The sequence below is a fragment of the Hipposideros armiger genome, unplaced genomic scaffold, assembly GCF_001890085.2.
Source record: "Hipposideros armiger isolate ML-2016 unplaced genomic scaffold, ASM189008v1 scaffold_652, whole genome shotgun sequence".
Classification (NCBI taxonomy): Eukaryota; Metazoa; Chordata; class Mammalia; order Chiroptera; family Hipposideridae; genus Hipposideros; species Hipposideros armiger.
In genome coordinates this window covers 578,951-595,564 of record NW_017732002.1, presented here as the reverse complement: position 1 = coordinate 595,564, position 16,614 = coordinate 578,951, and the positions used below count along the sequence as shown (strand labels likewise).

At 56.3% G+C, this 16,614-nt stretch overlaps 1 protein-coding gene across 8 annotated transcripts in view; it reads right to left on the bottom strand.

Annotated features, from left to right (window-relative positions):
• Positions 1 to 1,147: 1,147 nt before the first annotated feature.
• ZMIZ1 (zinc finger MIZ-type containing 1) overlaps positions 1,148 to 16,614 on the bottom strand; it is a 233,806-nt gene continuing 218,339 nt past the window's right edge. For 7 of the 8 annotated variants that reach the window (XM_019626021.1, XM_019626025.1, XM_019626023.1 and 4 more), the window contains 9 exons: positions 15,994 to 16,204; positions 14,704 to 14,809; positions 13,571 to 13,731; positions 12,455 to 12,522; positions 12,073 to 12,141; positions 11,336 to 11,580; positions 10,056 to 10,222; positions 6,376 to 6,630; positions 1,148 to 4,896 (listed from right to left, as the gene is read on the bottom strand). In XM_019626021.1, the coding sequence (XP_019481566.1) occupies positions 4,789 to 4,896; positions 6,376 to 6,630; positions 10,056 to 10,222; positions 11,336 to 11,580; positions 12,073 to 12,141; positions 12,455 to 12,522; positions 13,571 to 13,731; positions 14,704 to 14,809; positions 15,994 to 16,204 (1,390 nt within the window). In that variant the 3' untranslated portion in view covers positions 1,148 to 4,788. The remainder of the gene's footprint in view (positions 4,897 to 6,375; positions 6,631 to 10,055; positions 10,223 to 11,335; positions 11,581 to 12,072; positions 12,142 to 12,454; positions 12,523 to 13,570; positions 13,732 to 14,703; positions 14,810 to 15,993; positions 16,205 to 16,614) is intronic. The other variant, XM_019626027.1, reaches the window with a different exon arrangement.

The window sequence follows — 16,614 nt, the reverse complement described above, 5'->3', positions numbered from 1 at the left end:
CCCAGGAATGTCTCTTCTCAGAGAAAACGCTTCCTACCCTGGTGATGCTGGCAGAAGACAGTGTCTGCAGTTTATCAGTGACCAGGATTCCATCTGTAATGTAAATGTTCCTTCTCCCCTCCACCTTCCACCAAAAAAGAGAAACTGTCCACCTTGGGGAAGCCCCAGAGGCGGGGAATTCTAAGCACCCGATTGCCACAGGCATTTCCATCACTGATGCGACCATACATCCCTCACCCTGGTGAGCTCCTGCACATACACCCCCCCCTCACACTCTCCTGACACACATGCCCACACTCACTCCAAGGGATATATTTTGGGGTGCCTACCGGCCCCCACTTCCTTCTTTGGCCCTGCCCTCACCCAGTACCTCGAGAGGGAAGACCACAGCAGCCACATTTTTTTTTTTCCTATCACAGGAAGCCAGAGCTAAGTGGGAGATGGGTGGCGACTGGCTGTGGGCTCTGAAAGTCAGATTCACTTCCCTGAACTTTAATGAGGCATAGGAAGGGCCGTCGGTTTGTGTAGGGTGCTGAGGCTGTAAGAACTGGACAGGGCTGTGGCCTGGGTAGGGGCTGGAGCAAGAGAACCCCCTGTAAAGTGGTCACAGAAAAATACCCAAGACCCCCTTAAAGGGGAGGGGGGCAGGGATGCTAAGAAGTGGGATAGCCGGAGAGAAGGCAGGGATGTAGAGACAGCCAACAGGGAGAGCAGCTGAGTAACATGCCAGGCTCGGTTCAGCCTGCGCTTCTAGTTCCTCCTTCCGGAATGTTTAGGACAGCGCCCTCTGGGGATTAACGGGAGGAATAGGTTCCTGTTCCTTACGCCTAGAAAACCCACAGGTGCTTGCTCCCAGGCTGGGCAGCATTGCACACACTCCGAGTCTCCGGCGTGCCACACAGGGTTCCACCGCCAGGGCCAGGGCCTGCTGGAGACCAGGGTCCCACCAGGAGGCGAGGGCACTGGGCTTGGAACACTCTCACTTGGCCCCAGGTTGCAGGGTCCCTACCTACAGCAGGGGCTCCTTTTTCTTTCCTTCCTTTTTTTTTTTTTTGCAGGTGATCAGGCAGGGGTGGTGGTTTAAAAGCAAAAACAAAAACACCCAAACCACTCCTTAACATTCACAAAATAGCTAATTCGCCAAACCTTCGTTTTTGTCCATTTATTTAGAAAAAAATTAACATGGGCAAATGAGATACCTCAGTGTTACAACAGAGTATAGAAATGTCTAGCAATAGTCAAATAATTTGATCTTTAAATACAAAATAACCACATGAACACCTAATATACAGGTTTCATCTGAATACATATTTATTAGATAAATATTAGAGGTTGTCACATCATCTAACTACATACAGCTTTGCAAGACTAGAAATCACAATTACTTTTCTGACCAGTTTAAAGTATGAAATGATTGCATTGTACATAGATGTACAAAGACGATGACAATTTCTGTGGGAGTTACTTCAGGCTGCACTGTGGGTGTGTTTATGTGTGTACGTGTGAATCATCTGCGATCATGATATCAAAAATTATACAAAGTATGAATTTGGTTACAATTTTCTTCTGAAATCCCCGTTTCTTTTCATTATTTCCATAGCACCCTAAAAATACACAGGTGGCAGGACTAGTACACTGAAGCTAAATAGTACATGTAGGTAAAATAAAAACAAAACAGAACAAAAATTCCTTTCCACACAGGGTCAGAGTATATTACATGAGTGAGACAGATGCGGAGAGACCTCACAAACGCTAACAAACAGGATCTAGTTTTTCCACGTTAAGATGGAGTTCCAAGCCTTTTTTTTTTGTTTTGTAAAATAAAAACAATACACATTCCAAGGGAAATGAATGCATCTGTTAACATGTCTCTATTTCTCATTTACATATATACACACGTCCCTTGAGTCGCTGCTGCTGACATTGCCCTATCTGGATGGGTCAGGCCGAGCAGACATGTAGCTCTCTGGGGGGTTAGGGCTTCCATTAGGGAGAAAGTATTAGAAGTTTCTTAAAAAATAAAATGGCTACAGGGAACAGGATACATGGGTAAAGCTTCAAACCAAGAAGGGGTGATTGCCTGCACTTGGGCTTTCCTGCCTGCCAGGTGGCGCCCTGTCCATCTTGTGGAGTGGCAGCAGAAACGTGCCTATGGCCTGGGTGGATGCCTGTCATGGAGAAGTGGCTTGTTGTGGAGGCCTCGTGTTTGCTGAGGTTACTTATGGCTCCAAAGTAGTCATCCAAAAGGTTCAGGGAAGCATCTCCCAAGTTCAGAAATGCCCGACTGGGGAGGCTGTTGTCATCTGAATCTGTCGCCAGCTGGGACTTCTCCAGCCCCGGATGCCTTTGTGCCTCCCTCATTCCCTGGCCTGACTCCAAAATCTTTCTGGAAGAGTACATCCCCCAAGCACGGGCTTCAGGCACGATTCAGGACAGTTCTTTGCTGAACTTGCTGGTGGAGGCTCACCTGGAAAGGGATCCAGGGAACCCCTCAGGTGTTGAGACCAGGGTTTCCACACAGATGGCTGAGGGAGGTGCCTGGAGCCCGGGCTGTGGGGAGCATACTGACCCTCTCTGCACTAGAAAGTTGTGGACAGGTCGATGAGCAGGGTGGGGACACCCCGATAAGAACCAGAACGAATCCCAGGCCTCCCTGGGGGGGAAAGTAGCACGGCAGGAAGCAGGAACTTCTAAGGAAGGCATCTGTAAGTCTGTCTGGAGCAGAACATCCCCACATGGCCCAACACAGTGTGGCTACCTGCCGAGGCTGTCAGCCACTGGGCAGGGACAGCCACATGCTGCCTGGCGCCATCTTGTCCCCACCAGACGACTGGGATGGCTCTGAACAGTGGGAGGCCTGGTCGTCTAACTCACAGTACAGCCACCCATGCTTTGTCCCTTCATCTGTACAAATAGCCCTGGTTGCTTTTTGTTTTTGTTTCTTGTTTTTTTTTTTTAAAAAAAGACTCGGTCTTTGTCATTGAGTCAAGGTATTTTAAAAACACCAGCAAAGGCTATAACCAGGTCATGAAAATGTTGAATATTATCAAAGACAATACTAAAATATTCACAAAGATATTTACAAAAGCAATTCTTAAAATAATTGATTTGCATACTGAACACCACACTGTTTGAAAAAACCTTGACAACGGGACAAAGGAAAAAAGGCGGGGGGACGGACAATGGCAGCTTTCCTACAGAAAACCTTGTGCTGGCTGTCTGGTACAGTGACTGGAAATCAACAGCTGGGGCCACTGTCCCAGTCAAATCCAGAGGAGTGCTGGGGACCACCCGCCAGAGAGGGAGACGGAGACTGAGAACACAGATGGTGGCCAGGAGAGCAGGGGAGGGCCCCAGGCAGCAGCAGGGAGGGGCGCAACAAATTTACAGATGTAACCCAAGTGACCTGAAGGCTCAGCAGCATCCCAGGCCACGTGGCTTAGGGGAGCAGGGGAGCCTGAAACAAAAGAGGTGCACAAGCTACCCGGGAGACCCGGAGAGCAGTAAGCTGGATGGAACGAAGCGGTGGTGGGAAAACCAGGGTCTGCTTCTGTTTTAGAGCAGGAGTGTGGGGTGAGCGAGCTATCAGAGGGACACAGGGAATGAGAGGCTAGCAGCCAAGTGGGCCTCTGACGCAGCCACAGCAACACCCCTCGATGCTTGTGGGTACATCCCGGCACACATGGCCAGCCTTGAGCACAGGGACAGATGGACAAAGGGGCTGGAGATATACTGGTACCAGGGATCTCCTATGCCTTTCCACCATCCCACCTTGTCATCTGGGGGGACAAAGGGGAACCAGTACAGAGGGAAGTGGGTGTCCCGTGTAACAGTCTGGGAGAGGTGGGCAGGGAGGGAGGAAACAGAACACACGGAGAGAAATGGTTTGCTTGCTGTCCAAGTCCAATCTTCCTTTTTCTCCAGATGCCTTCATAGCTTTAAATTGTTTAAAAACAGGGAGGGGCTTGGAGCAAAGTTTTAAGTTGCCATTCCTATCGACTCCACCTGGTGGCATTCCCCTGCCCCCCCACCCCCCAACTAAGAACGATAATTTCAGCTGGGTACTGGCTCTCTGCCCCCCAAGGCTGGGCCCAGGCCCAAGTCCAAAGGTCGCCACCTGCTGCATCATCCTGGCTCTGAGGAGGCCCTGACCCCTTTGCCCACCAGTCCCCGAGCAGGAATGGCACACCCTCTCTCAAACACAGAATCTTGTCCTTTTTTTCTGCTTTCTGAGAGAGTGTTTACAGGGTATCTTGGCTTAGAGGTCAGGGGTCAAAGTGACGACCTTGGCCCCTAAGAGAGTTCTTTCCCAGAGGCTTGTGCTTTTCTGTGGTGGGTGGTGGTGGTGGTGGGCGGGCTGCTCTCACTGCAGCCAACTGTCGCTGCTCCTTCAAGGCTCAGGGCCGCCTGGGTGTTGGGGGGTCCTTTTCTCAGGCTCAGTCACTTGAAGGAGGTTCTGGCCAGGAAGCAGGGAGGCAGGGTTACAGTTTTGCAACTGGAAGAACCTGGGGGCCACTGAAGGGTGGTTTGGAATCAGCACAGAGGGGCCAGGAACCATCATCAGTGTATGCCCTCACCGGTTGGCTCTCCATCATGAGGGTCATCTTCGGGGCCTGCTCTGGGCATGGGCTCCAGACCCACACAGCCTTCAGTGCACCCTCCCGCCCCTCTGCTCTGAGAAGGCTGCAGCAGGGGCTGTCTGAGGACACGGGCTCCCAGCGGGAAAGTGTGTGTGGGACAGACAGGAAAGGGGCAGAGTGGAGGGATGGCCCCGACAGAGGGTGGGCTTCAGTTGTTCTCAAAGAGGGACAGAAGGTCATCGTTACTATTGCTTGGCAGGTCGGGGGGGTCCAGGTACGAGAGGAGCTCGTCAGGATTTGTGAGTTCTGGAAGGAGCTGGAAAAGAAGCACAGAAGCCCAGATGAGGTTGTGGCTGAGGGGCTGGGTGAGGAACGCAGGGGCACCCCCACGCCTGTTTGCTTGCCCTCTGTCTGCCTCTCAGGGTCCTGGCCCAAACAGGGGAAACGAACAGTGCTGGCTGTCCCCAAATGCACCTAGGCCACTGCGCGGGTCTGGGGCACACCAATGCTTATTTCAAGCCCAACAGCTAGGAAGGCGCATGGTGGGGTCAAGAGGCTTCCTGGTGATCAGTGTTCTTCTGGCCCCCGACACCCTGCCCTGAGGAGCTGCACGTCAAGTGGGCCTCCCAGCAGAAATGCCTTTGCATGCTGGCTGGGGGGGGTGCCTGCAGCTCTCACCACCCTGGAGCTCTTCCAAGAGCGAATGGCTCCTTGGTAAGCTTGTAGCTGGCTGACAGCACCGTCCTCCCCTGTGGCCCCTGGGCAGAGGCTGCAGACTGTCCCTTGTCCTCTACTGTGAGGTCCTTGCAGTCTTTCTGTCACATGGGGAACTCTCATGAATCTAAAAGCACCGCTGCCCTGGCCTGCTCTGGGGAGGAGTTGGGCTGAGAAGCCAAGATGGCCACACAACTGAGTGAACCCCATTCACCACAAGGACTGACACGGCTGGGGGCCAAAGGGGACAGCGGGGCTGGGACGCGAGGGACAGAAGTGGCCGAGGAGAAGGCAGGCCTCCTTTCTGGAAATCTAGAGCCTAAGGGTTGGGAAGGGAGGGCAAGTTTCACATCCTTCCTGTCTGGCCCTGGCCAGCTGCCCAGCCCCCATCATTCACAGCATCCCTTCCCACCTTCCAGACCATTCAGCTCTCAAGGGGGGGACCCCTGAACCTCGGCCCCCCGCTTCCACCTCAGTAACCACCATGTGACCCGAGGCTGATCCTACTGTCACCCCCTACGGGGGCCTCTCTCAGAGTGAGCGATGGAAGCAAGCACAAGCACAGGCCATGGATCACACACGCACAAGAAACTAGAGACAGACACATACCAGCGAGACAGAGACCCTGTCACTCCAGTCCCGCCCCTGCCTTGGGCCAGAGTGTGTGGCAGACACGGAGATGGCAAGCTCAATGTGGGAGGAAACGGGGAGATGGGGGGCGGGAAGAAGGGCAGGAAGCTTCCTGTGCAGCCTCCAGGCCCAGGCCCAGAGTCTACGAGGGCCTGGGGGGGGGCGGGGCAGGGCTGGACTGCAGAACTGTGGCCGAGGGCACAGGGTGCAAAGGCTGGCAAGGTGGGGGAGGGTATGCTCGGACCCTCAGTGAGCCTCCCCCATTGTGGGGTTCCCTGGTTTCGGAGCCAGGGTAGGCAGGCTGGCTGGGCCCATCCACCACCCACCCACCCCCTCACAGCTACACCTCCTCCACCCGGGCCTTGGGCCCTCAACACCCACCCCTGCTCTTGGGGCAGGTCCCGGTGCCAGGCCTAGCCCCAGGCCAAGGCAAGTGGGGACCCCAACTTACATCCAGCGAAGGCTCCGGCATGTCGGATGCTCCCTGTGCTCCGGCCTGACCCTCTAAGGCTGAGGAGGGGTTAAAGGTCAGGTCGCTGTGTGGATGGTTGCCGGGAGCGGCCTGTGGCGGTTGCCGGGGAGGCTGGGAAGGAGGAGGAGCCCCACTGTGATGTAATGGAGGCCCTGACTGGCTGCTGGGGTGTGGGACGTGCAAACCTTGTTGTATGGAGGGATGGGGCTGGTCAGAACTGCCAGCGTGTGGCATCTGTGGAGGAGGAGAGAGCAGGAGAAAAGAAAGGTGAGGTGACGAGGTACAGCGACGAGATGCCTGGAGAAATGAAAACCAAACAAAACCAGGAAAATAACAAATCCCCAAAACAAAGCCACCCCTTTACAAAGCTGAATGCTTTCTTTTTTCTTTTGCAGAGAAACAAACAAAGTCCTCCCCCAAAACCGCCAGTCAGGGGAGGCTGTGGAGAGGAAGGCAGGGGAAGGGGCCTCTGAGCCACGTGGGGGCGGGAGGGAGGTGGCCAGGGGCTCTGAGACAAGCACAGACGCGGAGAGTGGGGTCCAGAGCCCCTCCGCCTCCCCAGCCTGGACACCACCATCACAATGAACAACAGCGAGGGCAAGATGGAGAAGCAAAATGGGCATGTTTCCAGGAAATGGGGAAGTGGGAGGGGTGCTGCTGGCAGCGTGGTGCAGGTCCCCGAGGGCCAGGGTGGCAGAGAGCAGACACGGACAGACAGCATGGGACAGGCGTGCAGCTCAGGAGTGGGTCTGCGCCCCCAAGTGGGCCCTGGGCTGGGGCAGTGCTGGGCACACAGGTTCCTTCCAAGAGCCTTAGTATTAGCCTTGCCTGCTGCCCTGAGGTCAAAGGAACAGAGTGGGGGCCTGCCAGCACTGCCAGGCTCTTCTCCCCAGCCACCCACCTAGGCGGCTATAGGCTGAACCCCGAGGGTGCTGCAGAAGGCAGGTACCTCCACACCTCTCAGGGCACATGGGCTCACCAAGGGCATGCCTTGTTGAGGTGGGGGCAGGTGGTCCTTCTCTGACACATGAACTAGGGGACTCAAGCCCTCCCATGCACATATATACAGAACACAGGCTGTGGATGGGCAAGGGGCATGTGGTGGGTGGGATTTAAACTCCCTCTGCTAGTGTGTTTGCTAAGCACCCTTCCTTCTGAGCTCAGATCTCAGAGGGAAAGGCTTAGTCCAAGCCCTCTCCCCATTCCCAGTGTCCCCAACAAGACTCCCAGCCCCACTCACACTCTGCTACCTAAAGGGAGCTCAATGACTTGCCAGGCTACTTGTTTGGAAAGGGTAGCTCAGTGAGCGAATGTCTCTTTGGTCTTTAGTTCATCCCTCCCCTCCCCATCTTCCAGTCCACATAGAAACATACTTTTTCCTTTGTGGGTTTGAAAACAGTAGCTGCACCTTCCCTGATTTTCTCTAGACCCCAGTTCTTCCTCTTTCTCCTAAAAGCTGTTCCCACAGAGGCTGCGGGCTGGCCTCTGCCCACGGTCCAGGTAGCCCTGCGTACTAGCAGTGCCCCTCCAGCTTGGGCCCTGAGAATGGCGGGATGACCACACACCATGGGTGACCCTGAGGCACCATGTGTGGGATGCACACAAGATAAGGATCAGGAGAGGCTGGAGGGACGGCCACCACACCACTGCTGTCAGTGAGGCCAGCTTCTGACTCCCACTCAGGCCAGTGGATGCCCCATGGTGCCCATTCTGAGGTGCAGGAAGCAGCTCCTCACTTCTGGGGCGGCCCAGCCCAGGATGGTCCCTGGAACTGACACAGCTGTCCCCTCTGGCCTTGACATCCTGCTGGAATGTCTCAGAACCCCTAGGGGCAGGTGCTCTCTGGGACCTGCTGATATACGTCTACCTGCCGCCTTGCATGGGTGAGTCCTTGGGCAAACCAGGACGTGGTTGGAGCCCTCTTGCCAGTCCCTGCATGCATGGGAACCCTTCCCAGACTCGTGCTCAGCTGGGGGCAGGCTGCTCTGGTTGGGCAGTTGTGAGGGGAGTTTACCTGTCACCGCACCACCCCACCTTGCACAGTTGTACTTCTGGGTTCAGTTGTCATCTAGGGAGCCCAGAAATGGGAAGGACTGGGCATATCTGGGGGGGCATCCTGGGGGGCTGTGAAGTCAACTCATAGGCTTAGGTCCCACCGAAGAACCCAGGTGCAGGGCTAACAAGGCAGGAGAAAGTCTTGTTGGACGCAGAAGTATTTGGCATTCGCTCCCATTTTCCAGTGTTGGGAATTGTGAGGGCTCAGGATGTGTGACAGGTGAACGTGTGTGGGGGTGTGTGGAATGCTGGGGTCCTGGGGAGCAAGGCGGAAAAGGGGGGCTGGCAGAGAGGCCCCCAGAAGTCAGAAGCCCCATGGGGCAGAAAGTAACTTGCAGAAATGTGGCTGAAGCTCTGTGAAAGCAGCTATTTTTGACTTGGCATTCTGGAGTCCTAAGGGAAAGCTGCTACAGTGCCCCTCACCTAGATTCGTGGTTAACTGCCACTGTCACTAAGAATCAGGTAGCTCTGGCCCACATGACAGCCCCTGGTCCAGAGGAAGAGCCAACTTCATGTCATGGGTGTGGAACACAGTACAATCCAGAGGCCCCTTCCTTCCAGGCCATGTGACAGAGGACAGGAGGGCCTGAGTGGCGCCTTCTGGTTAGGGCCATCCAGCCCTGCTGCCCAACAGGACCCTTCTCTGGGAGCCCTGAACCCTCTCTTGAGCTGGTAGGCCCAGGGCCCCCTGCCAGGCCCTAGTAACTGGCCTTCTCCCACTTCTCCTCCGAGTAGGGAGAGAGATCAGGCAGAATCACGGGGCCTCAGACTTCAGCCCTCAGGCCTTGGTGTTCTCAAAACCCCAACTGTTCTTCCTCCGTCCAGGCCCTGCCAGAACTTTTGCTCCATCAGCACAAGGCCCATGCCTGTCTTGCTAATATCTGGTCCAAGGTCCGGTCTGGAGCACAGGCTCAGAAAACACCTCTTAAATCAAGTGGAATCATCCAGCGCTCACTAGATGAAGACTCGAGAGGTGGCCAAGCCTCCTCCCGCTGCTGCCACAGCCACACAAGGGAGGCCTCTGGGCGGCACAGGACACCTTACCTGCGAGGGGCTTTCTCAGCAGTGCAGGTTTATATGCTCATATGTAAAACAGGACAAGAAATGAATACTCTCAGGATAAGTAGACTTCCCAGCATTTTTTTTTTTTTTGCAGGAAGTGGAGATACCCCAAGGATTCAGACCTTTAGGGGAGTAAATGACTAGATTTGGGACAAAATTCTGATAGCCGGGGTTACAGTACGTGAGTGTAAGTGGGGGACAGAGAGGGTGGGGGTTACATGTGGGGGTGTGTGTGGTTGTAACTGGGGGGTGTGCATACATACACATGTGTGCAGGGAACAGCCTGAACCTTCCCCCACTTCCTGAGAATTCAATTTCCTGGGTGAAACAGCTAAGTCCAAGGATGTTGATGGGCCATTACCCAGCTTCAGTCAGGCCTCTCACTTCCTTCTGAGCCCCCAGACCCAATTCTCAGTCCTCCTCTTCGCCTGGGAGGGAACTAGGCAAAACATCAGAAAGGTCTGGGGGAGCCCTCTGCCCCCATCAGCCCAACACAGAGACTGAGGGCATGGAAGACATGGGGGTGAGGAAGAGGTACTCACAGTTTCCTGCATGGGGTGGCTGAGGGGTTTCTCGAGGGCGGCCATGTTGTTGGGCATGTCCGGGGGGTGAGAGAGCTGGGGGGGTCCATGCATGAAGTCATTCATGGACGTCCCACCGGGGTTCCCATGGGGGAAATCAAAGTTGCCATGGCCCTGGTAGTTGTTGCCTGGGAGGAAACAAGATGGCGGGAGCAGGGGTCACCTAGAGGGAAGACAGCCATCCACGGGGAACAGGCACTGTGTAAATTAAGAACCGAGTCCTGTCCTCCTGTGAGGCTGGAGTTGGCTCCTGCAGCCTGAGCCTCTGGGCTGTGCCATGGGGCAGCGATGCAGCCTTCCATGCCGTTCTACGGCTACGAGGAAGGGCAGGTGGGAGAAAGGGAAGGGCCTGGCTCCTGTGGGAGGCGGCCATGGGATGATAACCGTCTCAGCCTCCCACAGGATCTTTTGAGCTAGTCCTCCAGACCTGCCCCCCCCCCCATGGCTGCACCTCATCATTGGGGTGACCCAGGGCCGGAGGGGGAGGTCAGGATCCACCAAGTTCATGAAAACTGCGTCAGACTTAAGATGACACCATTAGAAGCCAGCTGTCTGGCCTCTTTGGCCGCTGCTCCCTCTATCGTGTGGCCGTGGCAGGAGGTCAGAGGACCAGCATGCTGGGAAGCTGGGGCCTCAGCACGCTGTGGGGCTCAGGCTGGGTGGGCTGACCCCCCTGGGCCTGTCATCATCCAGGAGCTCTGGACACCCAAGAGCAGGATCCAAGGGCGGCGCTGCCCCCTGTGTTTGAGAAGGGTAGGTACTTTCTAGGAACCAAGGACAGTAGGAGGAAGCTTGGTCTGGGTGGCAGAGAGTAAGAGGGCAGTGATGATGACCAAAGGCTGGAGCTCCAAGCCCCTGGACTCTGTCTCTGGGAGGGTGTGAGGGCTGCAGGGACAGGGACAATATAGATCTCACAGAGAAATAGGGGGGCCAAGAACTCTAGGTGAGTGCTCTGTTGGTCCTGGGGAACACTCAGGCTGGGAAAGAGGTGGCAGTTGTGCCCCCAGCAAAGCAGGTTCTGAGGCCCCTGGGCTTGGCACCTGCCAGCCTGGCGTTTGGGAGGATGGCAGTGCATGGGCCATTGTACCCCCAAGTCCAGTGATGTGGGACTGTTCTGAGGGATGCATGTCACCTCTGCGCCTTCACACTACACCCCCCACCCCGCACCTGACACCATCAGCACAGAAGTCTTATGCCCCCTGTGGGACTTGGGGCTGCCCTCCCTGTCTGGTGTCACCCACCTTGGTTGCTGTAGTCGTTTGAGTTGGTGGCCCCGGGTGGAGGCGGGAGCGGGTAGGGGGAAGGCCCAGGGCCCAGGGCTGCAATCATCTCCATGACATTGGGCATGATCATCTGGCTGGGACTCATTGTTTTGAACCGCTTGGAGGGGATGCCGTCAGGGTCATCTTTAATGTGCAGGTCTGACTTGATGGGCACTGGCCGCCAGCTGCACGTGGGGTCGATGGTGACCTCTTCAAACTCGGAGCTGTGGGGAGCAAGCGGCAGAGCTGAGGCTCCAAGGAGCTGAGCTCTGGACACAAGAGCCTCCAGCTTGGACAGATACTGAGGTGTCTTTGCCCAGGGCCCTGCCCCTATTCTCCCGAGGCTCTACCTATGATAGAGTTATGGGGGCTTTTTACATCTTCTGAGAGATGGAAAGACTGAGGCTAGGAAAAGCAAGTGTCTGGACACAGGGCAGCTGGCCCTAGGGCCTCCCACCCAGGAAGTGGCTGTCAGGGGAACTGTCAGCTTCCTGCTCTGGCCGAGTCTGCTCTTTTCTAGAAAGTGCATTTGCCCCCAGGTATAGAAGCCCCAGAGGTAAAGTCACAGAAAGGTGAGAGATGTGGGTAGGTGGTCTCCCAGCCTGGGGGGAAGGAGTTGGGGGTGTCGGGGATGTTCACGTGCTCACCTCACTCAATCCAGCTGGCATTCACCCCCCCGCCCCATCCATGGGCCCTGGTTGGGGAGGCCCACTTACTGTTGGATGGCGTTCAGGATGCCCCACATGTACTGATCCACCTCCAGGCCCTCGAGCAGAGCAGTTTTACTGGAAAAGGAGAGAAAAGGGCTTGGTCTTTGTTCCTGGACCCTAGAGGGCGGGACACGGCCAACCCCTCCCACTGCATCAGCGAGACACCCTGTCCCTGCCGCGGTTACTACTGCAGGCACTGACAGGAGAGGGCAGCCTTGTGACAGCTTGATATTAATACAAGGGGATTATGTACAGCTCCTGTCATCTAAACCCCTCTGCTGTATTTGGGTTCTCTCTTTTGCTTTTAGGGCAGGTGGAGGTGGCGGAACCCCCAAGAGCAGAGCCAGAGGGAGGCTAGCAGAGCTCTGCTGGGGTGGGCGTCACTCACTTGCACACAGGACACCTCCAGGTCCCCCTCTCGCAATTCAGCTGCAGGTATGATTCCAGGTCAAAGCACTACAGGGGCCGACAGACAGACGGATAGAGAGACAGACAGATGATATCAGGACTCTCAGAAACCACCTCGATGTCATCGCTACTGCCTCTGGGACTCTTATGAAGACCTCCCACCAGCTAGGGAGACAGCTGGTGCGAGAGACCCAGGGCTGGTTGTCGGGCAGGGTGATGATCGTGGCACCTTTCTGCTGCCACGTCGAGCTCCTGCAAGGTTCTGCCCCGGCCCTCCTCACAGCACCCCCATGCCTGCATCCTTCGAGAAGCCTTCCTGGTTCCGAGAAGTACCTGGCTCCCCTGCAGCCGCCCCTCATGGATCCTGCCTGTGACGGGCCCTCCCACTGAGGCTGGGGGCAGTCTGGACTCTAGTTTTCCCACCAGCCCAGCCCAGGTACCGAGGACACATCCAGTTCATCAGTGTGTATCAAATAAACCACTGCACCCACAACGTTCTCCCAGAGGGAGGGAGGCTCTTGCCCACTAGGAAGCCCCCGGGAGGCTGTTTGAGGGTGGAACTGAGAGTGCAGCCAGCCTGGCCTTGCAGACCCCTCTCCCTCCTGCCCACCCTGCAGGCTCACACCCAGGCTCCTTGGGATGGCGTCCCACACCCCTCTTTTGGGATTCCTTCCCCTGAGCAGCCCCAGCCCAGTGACTCTTGCCTGCCGTAGGCTGCCCATATTTACACAGTGCTCTGTTGTAGCCATCAGTCTGTGACTGTCATTCATTCCACCCATTTCCTGAGAACCTGCGCAGCGGGTAAGGCCCCGGAGCAGCAGTGACCAGGCAGAGGCATCGCTGCTCTCAGGTCCTGAGCCAGCCCTGGTCATATCTGCCAGATTTCCAGCTGGCATCTGACATTGCCAGGTGCCTAAATACAGTTCCGTAGCCCTCTGGGCTCTAGCCCTGAGTACGCCAAGGTGATAAAAGGATAAATGATGGCTGAAGTGAGAGAGCTGCTGGTGGCCATGGTGTTGTTTGGAGGTCAGAGACAGGCCCTGCTGCCCCCTTTGCTCGCCCCTCGCCGTCACAGCCAGACTCCAGGATGGCTCACCTGGACATGCTTGCAGTCGTGACCTCGAGCAGGCAGCTGGATGCGCCGGAATGTGATGGGGCACTTCAGAGACACCTTGATGGCTGTCTGCTCCACACCGTCCTCCCCATTGAGCGTCGTGTTGCCCGACGAGGCCGCCACGCTGCTGAAATTCCGCTTGACTGTGGGGGGGAGGGGGAGGCACAGGTGGATGAGGGTAGGGTTGTGTTGCCCATGCCCCTCACTCCTGTATGCAGCTGAAACACACCCTGGTTCTCCCCCCACCCGCATAACTGGGAGGTCACAGGAATGACTGCAGTACACCGTCGCCTGGTCAAAGGGGAGTTTGGTGTGCTGGATGCCCCAGGACGTTGAGCGAGCGCTCTCGAACGGCAGCCCCCACGCTGGACACGTTGTGGAGCGCATGTGCCCCTGGAAGTACCTCAGTCTCTGTGGAATAGGCCTCACCTTCACTAGAAAGGGGACTCTGCAAAACTTGCAGAAACCCTGCCTGGCATTTCTCCAGTGATTTTCTGGGTCAAGAGACCCCTCAGGCACTTTTGTACTTAATTCTGCAAGTGTGGAAATGGAAACGGACATCTATCTGGCGGGATTCTAGGGCGCAGCAGGTAATGCGAAGAAGCACAGTGGAAGAAGGGAACAGTGGTGTACCACCCTGCATGGTACTCCCCAGTGTTGTTACCTGGGGGTCTCCTCCAAAGGAGCAGACTCTGAGCCAAGTCTTTTCATCTAGAGTTAGGTATGAGCTGTTGGAGTAGGGAGGCCAGCCTGGAAACCAGCCTGGAATCTACCCCGTGCCTTCCTCTCAGTGAAGACCCCCCCTTAACCTGTTCCTCCCATCCATTCAGGCGATCACCTCCTCCAGGAAGCCTGCCTGGACTGTCTGTACTATGGTGTTTCGTTTTAATCTGCGTCACATCCTGTGTTATGAACCAGGTGGGTCAGGATTCCCACCTGGTCTTAAAGGGCAGCACTCATCTGATCAACTGCGCAGCCGCAGAGGAGGGGCACGAGTCAGGGACAGGGGTTGGTGCCAAGGAACACTCAGCGCCCTGGGGTATTGTGCACAGAGCCAAAGGTCAGTCCTGGTGGAAGGTGAGGACAGCGGGCTGGGGGCTGCTTTTCACACTCACTTTTGGTGATGCAGTGCTCCGCAGGCAGGAGGCGCTTCTTGAGGAGGCCTTGCAGCACGGAGCGCACAGAGGGCCGGTGAACTAGCTGCAGCACGAAGAGGTGAGACTGCGAGGAAGAGTGGCCTTTCAATCCCTGCCCCATGGTGCCATCTGCAGCCTCTGCAGGCCTAGGCTGTCCCCCATGCCCAAAGGCCCCTAGGGACCATGTCCACACCGATGCACTTTAGGAGTGGGTTTCCCAAGACCTGGGAGAGAGAGCCTTCGAGGCCTAGGATGTGTCGTGGCACCTGTGAGCCAGGTGACCCAGGCTGGGTTCACCACCTGGGAACAGCTGCCTCTGCTCTAGGCTGACAAGGCTATGACACCAAAACACCCCGGATTGGTTCTGGGACACTGGGTGTCAGGACTAGAGCCTGCTTTGTTTCCTAACCTCACACACCACTGTGCGTCCTCCACCCTTTCTGCCAGAGGGGGAGTCCCTGTCTTCACTCCTCTGGGATGCCTTCCAGGGCTGCACACCCCAGCAAGCCTCGACAGGCTCCCCTCTGACAGCATCCCCCGTTCTGTGACTCCTAGCTCCAGGGGGCCGCCAAGCCCTGATTCTCGTAAGGGCAGGACCACAGCTTTTTCCTCTGCTGCATCTCCCCAGAGACACCAACAGAGCAGGGTAAGGCAATCCACTTTCATGCGGGTACCTAAGCAAGCAATGTGTGCCAGGCCCTGATCGCTGGGGGGTAGAGGCATGGCTCAGATATGGCCCTAGGGCAATGAGTCCCAGGTTGGAGGGACACACACATACATGATTCTAAGACAGTGGGTTGGGTGAAGAAGGGAGAGAGTTAACTCCAGACTTGGTGGTGGAGTTGGGTCTAGGGGAAAAGATGATTAGCATACAAAAATTTCTTATGAATGTGGCCAGAACAGAGCCTAGCATTGAGGGACCTAGAACGTCACCAGAGGAAGTTGGGGGAAGGTGGTGGGCATGGGGTGGGGGAGGGGGAAGTGTCCAGGAGGAGGGGCCTACAGGTGTTAAGTGGAGGTGATGGTGCAGACCAGATGGAGGCTTCAGGATAAGGGGGAAAGGCCAGAGCACGGTGGCTTTGGAAGCCCACCGAGTTTGAAGGTTATTCCACAGCCCTTGGGGACCACTGCACATTTCTGAAGTGTTTCTGAAAGATCACTTTGGTGGCTGTGGGGATGGGGGACAAAGACCTAAGGACAAGGCTGAGGACCAGAGGGGACAGAGGAGCTCAGACTCCCCGCAGTGCTCCGTCAGCCCCGCCCACTCACGCAGCAGCAGGCCGTGACGGTGATCTGGATGGTGTTGCGGCCCGGCTGGCACACGTGCTTCAGGTGCAGGGGCTTGTGGGAGGTCTTGTTGTCGCCACGCTCGATGGTCAGGGGTGTGGCGTTCACGCTGACCTGCACTGAGGCCGGCCAGTTGGTGTTCATCTGCCTGTCCTCATGGTGGTAGCACTTGAACTGCAGCTCCAGGTCAGACCTGGGTAGGGCAGGAGCAGGGCTTGGGTTGGCTCTGCCAGGGGCTGCCTGTGGCCTCGGTGATGCCTGTCTAGGCCACATACCTAACTCACCACAGCTCCATGATCTCTCAGGACCCCACCCTTGGCTGCGACTGCTCCCCCAGCCTCCCCAAGCTCTCCTTTCGCCCTGGATATTCCCCCCTGCACCCATCTCCAATCAAAACCTAGCCCAACAACCCAATTTCCCCCGTAACTCCTGCGTACCATTCACTGCAGCCACCCCCACAGCTCTGGCCACAATCTCCCTGGGCCCTCCGCCTATAAAGGTGATGCCTGTTCCCCCAGGACAAGGACAAAGGGGCAAAAAGACACTAATTTGACAAGATCAGCTGAGAGGCTGATTATGCCCATCCCCAAGGCTCCTGTTGGG